General features: G+C 48.2%; 1 protein-coding gene across 1 annotated transcript; it reads left to right on the forward strand.

Annotated features, from left to right (window-relative positions):
- The first annotated feature begins 282 nt into the window (after positions 1 to 282).
- LOC130493615 (uncharacterized) lies at positions 283 to 6,786 on the forward strand. Its single transcript, XM_056867393.1, has 2 exons — positions 283 to 849; positions 6,085 to 6,786. The coding sequence occupies exons 1-2, from the start codon at positions 283 to 285 to the stop codon at positions 6,784 to 6,786; spliced, it is 1,269 nt and encodes a 422-aa protein (XP_056723371.1).
- The last annotated feature ends 6,703 nt before the right edge of the window (positions 6,787 to 13,489 follow it).

Consider the following 13,489-nt stretch of genomic DNA (forward strand, 5'->3'; position numbering starts at 1 on the left):
GGTTACTTTGCTATATTCCCAATTGAGAGCATTGCTTCGGAATTATTATTATTATGATTATTATTTGTGCTTGCAGTTTTCATGGCGTGTCTCATCCGTCAATCACTCCAGGTTGATAGGCATGAGCATCGGCCACCAACTTTTTTTTTTTAATGCTAAAACTGTTACCGATAGGGTGCTGATTTGAGAGATGGGGGGGGGGGAGAGGTCAATAAGATTGTGTGTATGAGAGAGCTTCCCTCCACCTTTTAGAAAGAAGCCACATTGGGCAGGTGTCCGGTCATGGAGAACATAGAGGCGATCATCCTCGTGATCCTGGCCACCCACAACCTGGTGCGCCTGCACTTGCACCGCAGCAGTGTGGCCGCCCGGGCCCGGAGGACCATGCGCCGGGTCATGGCCAACCACATTTCCCTGCTGCACCAGCTCCTTCCTGACCTTTGCCCCGACAGCGAGACCAGGCTGATGGCCGAGGAGCTGGACGCCGGCCCGCACCGCTTCTGGTCCCGCCAGGTCAGCCAGGACTGGTGGGAACGGGTGGTGCTGGAGACCTGGGACCCCACCCAGTGGCTCCAGCACTTCCGCATGACCAAGGACACCTTCCTGGAGCTCTGCGAGCAGCTGCGGCCGGAGCTGCAGCGCCAGACCACCACCATGAGGGCCCCGCTTAGTGTGGAGAAGCGGGTGGGCATCGCCCTCTGGAAACTGGCCACCACCGAGTGCTACCGGTCGGTGGCCAACCATTTCGGTGTCGGGCGGTCCACCGTCGGGGAGGTCTTCATCGAGGTGTGCCTGGCCATCGAGAAGCTGCTTTTCAAGAAGGTGGTGTCTCTCGAAGACCCAAAAGAGGTAGTCGGTTTTGTGTCATGGTGGCCACAAGTGTTTTGTATCATCATTTGACAATAATATAATGTGTGTGTGTTAAGTGCCGTCAAGTCGCTTCCGACTCATGGCGACCCTATGAATCAATGCCCTCCAAAATGTCCTCTCTTTGACAGCCTTGCTCAGGTCTTGCAAATTGAGGGCCGTGGCTTCCTTTACTGAGTCAATCCATCTCTTGTTGGGTCTTCCTCTTTTCCTGCTGCCCTCAACTTTTCCTAGCATGACTGTCTTTTCTAGTGACTCTTGCCTTCTCATAATGTGACCAAAATACGATAGCCTCAGTTTAGTCATTTTAGCTTCTAGGGCAGGGGTCCTCAAACTTTTTAAGCAGGGGGCCAGTTCACTGTCCCTCAAACACTGTTGGGGGCCGGACTATAGTTTGAAAAAAATATGAACAAATTCCTATTCACACTGCACATATTTTATTTGTAGTGCACAAAAAATAAGAGAAACAATGTAATATTTAAAATGAAGAACCATTTTAATCAACATAAACTTATAATATTTCAATGGGAAGTATGGGCCTGCTTTTAGATAATGAGATGGTCAATATCCGGTTCCATATTTGTCACTGCTAGTCATAGCAAGTGATACAAGTCCATTCTAACAGCCATGAATACCCCTCTCCTCCATGAATATGTCCACTCCCCTCTTAAAGCCCTCCAAGCTGGCAGCCATCATCACATCCTGGGGCAGGGAGTTTCACCATTTAACTATGCGTTGTGCGAAAAAATACTTCCTTTTATCTGTTTTGAATCTTTGAATGTGGAATCTTTGAATGTGTTTTGAATCTTTGATGTGGAAGACCTCTGCCCAAGACCCTGGAGAGCCACCGCCAGCCTGAGTAGGCAGTACTGAGGGGGACCAGGGGCACCACCCTGAAATCTCTGTAGCCCTATAAAAGAGCAAAAATCCAGCAGTACCTGAGAGACCAACAGAATTTCTGGCAGGGAATGAGCTTTCGTGAGTCACAGCTCCCTTCTTCAGATACCAATCTCTGAAATCTCCGCAGAGGCTTAGCGGAGGAGTTTCGGCTGGGCGTGCTGAGGGTCCCAGGGCTAACCCCTGGCAGCATCTTTGGCTAAAAGGGCAGGGAGGAGGTGACAAGAAAGACCTCTGAGGCCTGAGACCCCAGAGAGCAGCTGCCAGTCTGAGTGGACGAGGCTGACTCTGACGGACCATCCCAGAGAAGGCGGCGTAACGCGACCCTCCGGCTTGCTCTACCCCTGCTCCAGGAGGGCAACCCCCAGGACCAGCATGGCGGTCAGAGCGGTTATCCAAGGGGTCAGTCCAAGACACCAGCTGCCCCCCCATCCTGCTTTCCCAGAAAGAAGGCAGGGAGTTCCTGAGGACCGCGAGAAGTCAGTTAACAACAAGCTGCTCATGGCGGCCCCTTTGCCCTGGCACCGATCCTGGAGTAGGAGGAGGGGGCGAGGTCGCTCTTTCTGGGCAAGTCGGTCTTCCCCTGCAACTTCAGCTCCCTTTTCAGAAACCATATAACCAACCCTGCAAGGCAGTTGTGAAGGCACGCCAGGAAGCATCGTCAAAACACAGTCCGCATGCATGCGCACGAACACAACTCTCCCTCCCTCTCCTCAAAGATCCGAATGCTCCAGCCCACCCCACCCCCTCACAAAACCGCTCCCCAGGCACATTGAGGGCTGGAAACGGGAGTCTGAAAAGTGTTTCCCCCCCCCCCCAACAGGCCGAGAGGGGGAAAGCTCCGCAGGGCGAGGCCTTTCCTGACCTGAAAAGTGTTTCCCCCCCTGGGGGGGAGCGCTCGGCGGGCTTCGCGGGGCTCGGCAAGGACGAAGGCCTTGGGCGAGGTGTGCTCCTGGCGCCGGAGCCGGCCGGCCAGCAGTCACTAGAGGCCACCCTGCCGCTGGGGCCCGGCGTCCGGGCCATCGGGCAGAGCAGGTCGCGCTTGCTGGGGAAGGCGTGCAGGCAGGCGGTGGCAGCAGCGGCTCCCTCGCTGCAGGTGCGGTAATGCGCAGGAGCCCCGAGCCCAAGCGTGGCAGCTCCTGGCCCTGCTGCAGGCGGAAGCTGAAGCTCTTGTGCAGCGCACCCCAGCCCGCCCGGCCCTCTGCCGCCGTGCTCGCCCACGCCCATCAGCAGCCGCCACTGCTGGCATGCCCTAACCTGGCGCCGCAGCACCTGGCAAGCGCCCGCCTGCATCCCGCCCACCGGGAGTGGCGGCCCAGCAGCCCCGGGGCGGCACAGAGCAGGGGGGCGGCTGGACCTGCATCCTCGCGGCTTGTCTCTCTTCCCTCTTCCCTCCCATGTGTAGGGAGCTGGGAGGAAGTGACCGGTGGTCACTTCCTCCCAGCATTACCTTGCGGCTGCACTCTTTTAAAGGGGCCGGGTTCAGGACCCTGACGGGCCGGATCCGGCCCGCGGGCCGTAGTTTGAGGACCCCTGTTCTAGGGTAAGTTCAGGCTTGATTTGATCTATAACCCACGGATTTGTCTTTTTGGCAGTCCACAGTATCTCTAACACTCTCCTCCAACACCTCATTTCAAAGGAGTCTACTTTCTTCCTGTTAGTTTTCTTCACTGTCCAGCTATCACACCCATACATAGTAATAGGGTATATGATGGCATGAATTAACCTAATCTTGGTGGCCAGTGACAATATAATATAATTAATATAATAATAAATACAGCTTTTACTTTATTTAAGACAGGGGTCCCCAACATGGTGGTTGTGGGCTCCATGGTTAGGGTTGCCAAGTCCCTCTTCGCCACCAGAGGAAGGTTTTGGGGCAGAGCCTGAAGAGGGTGGGGTTTGGAGAGGGGTTAGACTTCAGTGCCATAGAGTCCCATTGCCAAAGTGGCCATTTTCTCCAGGTGAATTGATCTCTATCGGCTGGACATCAGTTGTAATAGTGGGAGATCTCCAGCTGCTACCTGGAGGTTGGCAACCCTATTGGGGATGGAGACTCCACCCTCTAAACCAGCCATTTTCTCCAGCAGAAGTGATTTATGTAACCTGGAGATCAGTGGTAATTCCAAGAGATTGCCAGTCCCCACCCAGAGTCTGGTATAACCCTACTTGCTTAAAATAACCTGAAAGCAGCTCTCTTTGAATCTGCTCTGCATGTAGGGTTGCCAAATCTGGGTTGGGAAATACCTGGAGATTTTTGGGGCAGAGCCTGAGGAGGACGGGGTTTGGGGAGGGGAGGGACTTCAGTGCCATAGAGCCCAATTGCCCAAGCGACCATTTTCTCCAGGGTTACTGATCTCTATCGGCTGGAGATAAGTTGTAATAGCAGGAGATCTCCAGCTAGTACCTGAAGGTTAGGAAAACAGTATAGGGGCGAAAACCATTTACAAACAAGGTGCAAATTTTATAAGCTACTGAGATACACAAACACATACAATGCACAAATACAAGTAACCACACTATAACCAACACACAGTATGTACAAAATATACAATCAAAGGGCAAAAAAATCTTTCAAAGGTCTCAGCAGAGTACCAAGTAAGCAATATGAGTTCAAGTTCAATTTTCAAGATGAATAAGAAGCCGCAATCATTTCCATATCCCACACAGGGTAAGTATAAGAAAGGTTACTATAAGACGTCCAAAAGGTCAAATGCTGCATGATGTGATGTACCTTTTGGACGTCCTATAGTAACCTTTCTTATACTTACCCTGTATGGGATATGGAAATGATTGTGTATGACTATACACTCTTTAGAAGCAATTCTCTGAAGGACTGAAGAAGGATTCTACACTATTGTGAATTTGAAACGGCCGTATCCTATTGAAGATTGTGGCTTCTTATTCATCTTGAAAATTGAACTTGAACTCATATTACTTACTTGGTACTCTGCTGAGACCTTTGAAAGATTTTTTTGCCCTTTGATTATATATTTTGTACATACTGTGTGTTGGTTATAGTGTGGTTACTTGTATTTGTACATCGTATGTGTTTGTGTATCTCAGTAGCTTATAAAATTTGCACCTTGTTTGTAAATGGTTTTCACCCCTATACTGTTTTCCTAATTTTTGATATTAGTATAGAGGTGCCTGTTTCTCCCCCAGTACCTGGAGGTTGGCAACATTATCCATGGTGCCCACAGATACCTTTACTGGTACCCACCAAGTGTTTTTAGACAGTGGGGCTAAGTAGGACTTTTGCCTAGCAAGGCTTCTGATTGACCACTGTAAATTAGATTGGCTTTAAAAAATTTTTAAAATGTTGCTTTAGCAGCACCAGGATCTTCACTATGTGACTGAAGGTAAGCTGTAGCAGCCGTTTTGTGGCTGGCTTCGCTTCTTGTGGCAGCCATTTTGTGGCTATGCCCACCACACCGTGTCGGAATTGCAGTGCTGGAGACCCCAATTTAGGAAACGAGTTCCCTTCTTTTCTATCTGAGGAGCTCTACAAATAAAAACATTGACAAAGAGCTTTGTATCATTCGTGTGGGCTGGCAATGTAAAGTGGCCCGGGAGCACCTCAAGGAGACTGGCCCCAACTATGGTGTTACAAGCTAACTGATGCAGGGGCCACTCAGGTCAGACCCTGCCAACAATAGGTGCCACCTATTGGTGAGACAACACCCATCAAGGGTACAGCTGGCAAAGTCTTGGTGGCTCCTGAGCACTGGCAGAGCTCCTGGGACTTGGTTCTCCTTGCTCCTGGCTGCTAGTGGGCTGATCCTGCTTAGCTTCCAAGCTCAAGGACCATCCAGTTTAGGACAAAAAAATGACAAAAGGCTAGATATATAGCAGCAGATCAAAAGATTATAAACAAGAGTGTATGCATAAAAACTCTAGGGTAGTACATAACATATAAAATAAAATCCCTGTGTCTCAAAACAGCAGCAGATTAAAAAAAAAAAAGGATTTTTAAAAAGAGACCATCAGGGAAGATTCAGTCTAGTCCCTATGTGGGGGTTAAATAGAAGTCCGAAAAGTGAACACATGAAGCTGCCTTAATCTGCCTTATACCTTGGTCCATCAAAGTCAGTATTGTCTCTCCAGAGCCTCAGGCAGAGATCTTTCACATCACCTACTTGCCTAGTCCCTTTAACTGGAGATGCCGGGGATTGAACCTGGGCCTTCTGCATGCCAAGCAGATACTCTTATCACTGAGCCACAGCCCCTCCCCATGGGAAAAGGTTGAAGATAACCGTGCTAAGAAAATAATGAGATCGTTAGAAAATGTCTTAACTTTTCAATCTTTCAATTTTGAAGGTTATGGAGGGCTTTGCAGAAATGGGGTTTCCCAACTGCGTGGGGGTCATGGACAGGACCCACATCCCCATCATATCCACAGTGCGAAAGGGAACGAGTGTCAGCCAGAAAGGGTTTTTCCCCATGTCAATGCAAGGGACGGTGGACCACAGGGGCCGTTTCATTGACATTGAACTCAGCTGGTGTGGAAAAGATAAGGACGCCTCCTTCTTTCGAAACTTGGCTCTCTGTGAGGCAATGGACCAAGGGTCGTTTGTCCCCGGGAACCCTGCGATGACCCTCGGCGACGTGGAGATTCCCCCGCTGATCTTGGGCGACGCGTCCTACCCTCTGAAGAAGTGGCTCATGAGGCCCTTCGCCGGCAACCTTGACCCTCGTAAGGAACGATTCAACTCCCGCCTGAGCAACTGCAGGAAGATGGCCGAACACGCTTTTGGGCGGCTGAAGGGGCGGTGGAGGTGCCTGGCCACCCGACTGGAGGTTGCGGAGGAGAACATCATCCCCGTCGTGGTGGGCTCCGTCGTGCTCCACAACATATGTGAGAATCGAGGGCATGCCTTGCTCGATGGGCCCTGGGTCCCGGACGGAGTGTGGGACCAGGCTCCTGAGGGGCACTTGAAATTCCCTGCGTCCACACAGGACACACAGGAAGGAAACCTGGTGCGAGAGGCCCTGGCCAGCTACTTCATGAGCGATTCCTGATTGTGACAGGCCTTGATTGGACCAAGGCTGTTGTTTTAAATGTACGCTTTGGGTGAATGCAGAGCCACTGTTTGCGTTTGTGGGGAAAGAGGAGGTGGGGGGAGGATGCCAGCTATGGTGTGAAGTTAATTTTGCCATTCCTCAACTCATTTTATCTACCTAATCAATAATTATTTTATTCTGCCTTTTGGGGGGGTGATTTCTTTCTGTGGTCCTCCCCTGATTTCTTTGTGGTTTTCATGGTGATTAGTACCTCAGGGCCTAGCTGCCCGACAAGGGGCTTTTAAAGGGACAGGATACGACCTGGTTAGTTTCCCCCCCTAAGTCAGCAGTTCTAGTACTTATTGGACTCCTCTGTCTGTATGAGGGAGTGACTGTTTGACCAAGCCTAAAGACAGCCTTGAGGAAGTGGTCATTTCCAAATTTTAAAAATAAACCATTTGGAAACTATTTGATTTGGGTGGATTTGTTTATGGGAATCAGTTTGGATGTTTCAGTCTCAGTCGCGCATGAGCGAACCCATACTGGAGGGTTCTTTGCGTGTTTTGCCTGTGGGAAAACTTTTTATATGAGTTCAGAACTGGTTACGCATGTGCAGACCCACAAAGGGAAGCCATTTAAATGCTCGATCTGTGGGAAAACCTTCCGGAACAGCTTGCAACGCATTGCACATTACGAAGCCCACACAGGAAAGAAACCAATCTGGTGTTCAGACTGCAGGAGAAGCTTTGTGAGCAAAACCAATCTCCTCGCTCTTGCGAACAAGCACACCAGGCCAAACCCTTACAGATGTTCTGTTTGTGGGAAAGGTTTCCATTGGAGCCCGCATCTGATTTGGCATCAGAGGATCCACTCCAGAGAAAAACCCTACGAATGCCCTGTGGGAAATGCTTTGTTGGCATTCACATCTGATTCGACATCAGGGAATCCATAGGGCAGGGGAAAAATAAACACGTTTCTCTAGGGAGAAAAATATATGCTACCTTCAGGGCTCTGTGTATCTGTGCTAACAATAAATAACTAAAATTCTGCCTCCATGTTATGTAAATTCTTCACCAAAACCCCTTAATTCTGAAACCAGCATAAATTTTGCAAGCAGTTATACTTTGACTATGTGTGGGTAAGTGCCATCAAATCATCTCTGATTCATGGTGACCCTAACACAGTCAAAAGCTTTGCTGTAATTGACAGCAGAGGATAGGACTCTCAATAATAGGTTTAAATTTAAGGTGGAAAGGTACTAGCTGGATATTAGGAAAACTTTTTTTACAGTGAAGAGTTGTTTGACAGTGGAATCAGCTTTGTGAGGTGGTGAGCTCCCCCTCACTGGCAGTCTTTAAGCAGAGGCTGGACAAGCACTTGTCAGGGATGCTTTAAACTAATCCTGCATTGAGCAGGGGGTTGGACTAGATGGCCTGTATGGCCCCTTCCAACTCTATGATTCTATGATAATCTATGAAACTCAAGCTAATTTTCTTCTGAAATTATCTCGTAGGCTCCAGTAAGCAGCATAAATTTGCGACATGATCTCTAATGCCTCTTCCTTTTCTGAATCCAGCTTGAACATCAGGAATTTCTCGTTCCATATATGCTAACAGTTTACACTTTGCATTATGCTTCTAATTGGGGGATGGGAGAAGCAGCTATACAACGCATGGAAATCCCTTCTCTGCTGGAAATCTTGTTCAGTAACTCATCTGGCTTTCAGTTGGCCCTTCCTACAGATTGATGCCTGTTCTTGCAATCGTAAAGTCTAGAAACCTGCTTATTGTTTTTTTAAAGGAAAGCTGAGATTCTCCAGCAATTGAGATGCAAATTACACAAGACGTTTCTTTGCTCGCTTACACTATTTTTTATTTTATTTTTGCACCTTTCTTTGCAAAAACAGGGCTTCAGGCAGCTTCCAGCAGTTGGAGCAAGATAGCCAACCCTGTAAGATAGGACACTTACAAGACAAGTTCCAGAAAACAATTACTCTGGTAGCTGTAACCAATAGGGGCTAAAGTAATGGATTCAGATTGAAGCCCCAAAACACCACAGAATATGTGATTTATTATGTGAGTGGGAATATACAATAAAAAAAGCAGTGAATAATGAGGATAGAAATAATGAAGCTATAAATCTAAACTAAGCACATTTACAAGCATTGGTTCAAGATCCAGATGTTACCCAGCAAGGCTGAGTCCAATAGGGTTTCAAAGTCCAAGACAAAGGTTCCAGTCAGTATGGCCCACACAAAATCAAGAAGTTTCCCCAAGTCAGATGTAATCCAGACACAGGACGAAACTAGAACAAAAGATCTTTATGCTTAACAACCCGCATTGACCTGATTCTAATTGGCCAATCAAATGTATAGCAAATTATGTAATTTTGCTAACTAGGTGACTCAACCAATCAGGTGAGTTTGCCATTTAGACCAGATGCTCTGCAGCTGCGTCAGGTCCAATTAAATAAGCCCCTTCTCCCACCCATGAGGTTGGGCACAACGAAATATATAGTTCAATAAAATATCGTCAATACAATAAAACCGTAATGCAGAAGTAAAAGCAATTAAGCATCCCCATAAAATCATCAATTTTAAATAATTGGCAAGCAGCAAATTGATGGTGCCCCTTGTTAAGTATAGAGGCCACCATAAAGCCAAAAGCAGTCAGGGCCCCCACCTATTTAGTTGGTAAGAATAAACAAAGAGAGGCGGGTAGGGAGGCCAGCACTGATGGATAACCATAGTGTTACGGGGATTGCTGGGGGTCTCCAATATTTAGATGGGGAAATTAGCTTTGGAGACACTTTGAGCACCACGAGAGGCTTGGTTTAAAGCAAGATCTTTACCTATGTATACGAGGGATGAGCAAATCGAGAGGAATAAACTGACATAAAGCAATATAAACAGTAAAACAGGCATTAAGAGCTCTCTCAGCCCCACCTACCTCACAGGGTGTCTGTTGTGGGGAGGGGAAGGGAAGGTGATTGTGAGCCGGCTTGAGTCTCCCTTAAGTGGTAGAGAAAGTCAGCATATAAAAACCAATTCTTCTCCTCTTCCTCCTCCTCCTCCTTTAGGGGAATGAAAAAGGGGGTACACACAGAAAGAGTACAATAATCCAACACAGAGATTCTTAATAGGGATAGGGTAATTGGAAGTTTATAGCTACCATCAGAGGTCTTAAGTTTGAAGAGAGTGGCTGCAGCAACAGGATCGGTCAGTGACCAGCGCCTCGCGCTAAGGAAACCGTACTATAGCATGGGGCAATCGTTTGGATCCAGGAAAACGAGTACAAAGTTGCCACTGTGATGGTGGCAATATTTGTACTAAAATTCTGCCTTAAGGCTGGATGACCACCAGAACGGTGGTCAAGGTGCGCAAAAGTATGATTGCTTCTCAAGTATTGAAATATTACAGTAAGAAAAGGCAAGAACTAGGCAAAGCAGAGGACCGGCAAGTATCAGGCAACTATTAATATCAAGAGTCTGTCAGGTGCATGTGGGTGAGGGAGGAAGAAGAGGAATTAAGAGATGGGATTAGTTTGTCCCCCAGCTGCCCCAGAAAGGAATTTCAGGGTGTGAAGGGGAGCGTCATTGTCTTCGGTCTCCGGTCTTCAGGCAGATCTTGATAGAGTGGCTACATTGATAGTCATGCAAACATAGCAGAAGAAGAGTTGGTTTTTATATGCTGACTTTGTCTACCATTTAATGAACAATCAGACTGGCTTACAATCACCTTCCCTTCCCCTCCCACAGCAGACACCCTGTGAGATAGGTGGGGCTGAGAGAGCTCTTAATAGAACTGTGACTAACCCAAGGTCACCCAGCTGGCTTCATGTGTAGGAGTGGGGAAACCAACCCGGTTCACCAGATTAGCGTCCGCCGCTCATGTGGAGGAGTGGGGAAACAAACCCGGTTCTCCTGATCAGACTTCACCGCTCCAAACCACGGCTCCTGACCACGACACCACGCTGGCAGTGTCCTCGCTGTTGTTTGGAGAGGTATCACTCTTCCATAGCTCAGGGGGTTATGAGGCGGAGGCTGGAAACATTCTTTCTGTCAGTGGTTTGGAGCTTCATCCAGGATGAAGTTCATGTCACTTCTGTTCCTGGGTGCACAGCACTGTGTTCCTTCTGCATAGTTCTGCTCCAGTCCTGCACACTTGTTAGGGTTGCCAAATGCCAGGTGGTGGTGGGCAAACCCCCGCCAATCCACCTGGCTGCCCGCTGACTAGCTGAGGGTTGGTGGGCAACACATGCATGCACCTGCCCGCGGCGACACATCACTTCCGGTTTACACCCGGAAGCGCCGAATCACAACGGGCCAGTTGCCTCTCAGACTCCCAGTTTGAGTGGTCAAGGCCTGTTGCGATGCGGTGTAAGGGCATCGCAATGGCCTTTGTGATGCGTTTTACACCCAGCAATGCCGCATCGCAACAGGCCTTGACCGCTCCAACTGGGAGTTTGAGTGGCGACCGGCCCTTTGTGATGCAGCACTTCCGAGTGTAAACCGAAAGTGATGCACCACTTCTGGGTCGCACACGATCCCCCCCCCCCAAAAAAAACCTCCCGCCGAAGAAGGGGGACCTGGTAAGCTTAACACTTGTCCACGTGTGCCAGGAATGCTGGGTATGCGAGGGTATCACAACAGTAGCTGCCCTCAACTATAGGTGCAACTATAGGGTATGCGAGGGTATCACAACAGTAGCTGCCCTCAACTATAGGTCCTAATGATCTCATTAGGAAGGGAGTTCTACCATGCTGGGGCCAGGGCCAAAGAAACCCTGGCCCTAGTCCAGGACAACTGGACACTTTTTGGGCTGGAGACCATCACAAGATTTTTACTAGCAGAACGTAATGCCCTCTGGAGGGTATACCAGGAATATACCCTCCCGAATTCTTGTGGACTTGAAAGAGTCAGGCCTAATGGTCTGGTTGGTATCTAGGTTGCCCCCCCCCCATCTCCCTTATCGATCTTTTTGAAGCTACAAGCAGCTTGACCCAAGTTCTCAGAGAGAACATTTTAACTAGGCCTCAGCATGAACCGTTATTTGAATTTAGCAAGAAACTGCATAAAGGGAACAGTTTCTTGACACTAACGTCTGTGCAACAACACTGCAAATTAAATCAGGTAAGGAGGGACCTCTAAATCAAGGAAGCAGCTCAAATGGGGCAAATCTTGATAATGGGGCGACTGGAAATGGAACTGGTATGCACAGGTGTCCATGAACCGTTCCTGACTGCTACGTAGCCTGTGTTCTCATATTCTCTCTCACACTCACATTTTATATGAACTTCGCCATCATCTTGTTTCTGGACGCTAATAGCCCGCGTTGTCATATTCTCTCTCCCTCTCTCACACTCACATTTTATATGAACTTCACCTTCATGTTGTTTCTGGATGCTAATGATCTTTCGCTTGCTTTATTATTTTGATATTCTTCACAGGTGGTTTTCTTCTATATTGTCATCTGCGGGGGACGGGACAGAAAGATGATTAATTCCCACCTCCAAATAATAATTAAGCCCACTTGCCTGTCTTTAGATCATTGTTTCCAAGGTAAAGTGTGCCGCCCTGTCACACCTGGCTCATCATGGTGTCCCCGTGAAATTCTACCTCCCAGGATTTCCAGGCGAGACACTAAGGTGGTTAGCCATTGCCTTCCTCTGCATGTCAGCCCTGGACTTCCTTGGAGAGACAAAAAGCTGTAAACCCAACATAGGGTTCCTGTGCCTGTGAAAATCCACCTGCGCACTCACACAGAGCGAGAGGGAGAAGATAAATGGGGCCCTGAGGCTGTGAAATGCACCTAGCACCATCACTGCCACGTCTATAAAAGCCTCCGTTGTATATACAAGCATAACAGCCTGTATTCAACCACCTGTGCACAGAAGGAACTTGGACTATCCCCCTTCTGATACCCAAATATCATTGCCAGGGTTGTGGGACCTGTGCAGAGGAATAGGTAAGCACGTTGGGAAGCTGGAAGGAGGGAGACCCCGGCACTTAGCAGGCATGCCTGTATCTTCTTGGGTGTCTTAATGCCTTTGGAACAGTTACTATTTATTTTTGTTATTTATAGCCCATCTTTCTCACTAAGACTCGAGGCATATTATTATTATTACACGGTGTAAGGCCAATACAATCAGCAGGATGGGACATCCAATACAAAATTATTTCTCACACCATTGTACATTGTGGACCTGGGCACTTTTTAGGGTTTTTCACCTGTGGGAGGGGAAACACTTTAAAAGGCCTAGATTAGGTTAAAAAAAAAAAAAACCTCCCCACCATATTAAGAGGCACTTTGAGTTGGTGACACGTCTTTCTCATAAGGGTTTGGAGGGGGGGCAGATAGCCGTTGAACGTGCTCTGAAAGAAAGGCATCGATTCCTTCAGGTAGCACATTCATAGAGGAAAACAACACAAACAAAAAACACCGTGTTGGTTCTTCTGTTGGGGACTCCCTTATTGGCTGTTAAAACTGAAAGCCTCTCTAAAACACCACGAATTACCTACCGCCTTTGGCTGCCGTGTCGATGGGACGATTTGTCAGGGCAGGCAATTTGTTTTCCAGGGAAGTCTGTTCACGGTCAGTGATATTTACACCAAAGAACCTCCGCCTTCCATGGACATTTCTTTGAAGAGAGAGCAACTTCTAAACTTGCTCCACTTCTAAGAATCCCTTTGTAAAACCAATTCATGTGACTTTCACCCTGCC

This window comes from Euleptes europaea, chromosome 1 (assembly GCF_029931775.1).
Source record: "Euleptes europaea isolate rEulEur1 chromosome 1, rEulEur1.hap1, whole genome shotgun sequence".
NCBI lineage: Eukaryota > Metazoa > Chordata > Lepidosauria > Squamata > Sphaerodactylidae > Euleptes > Euleptes europaea.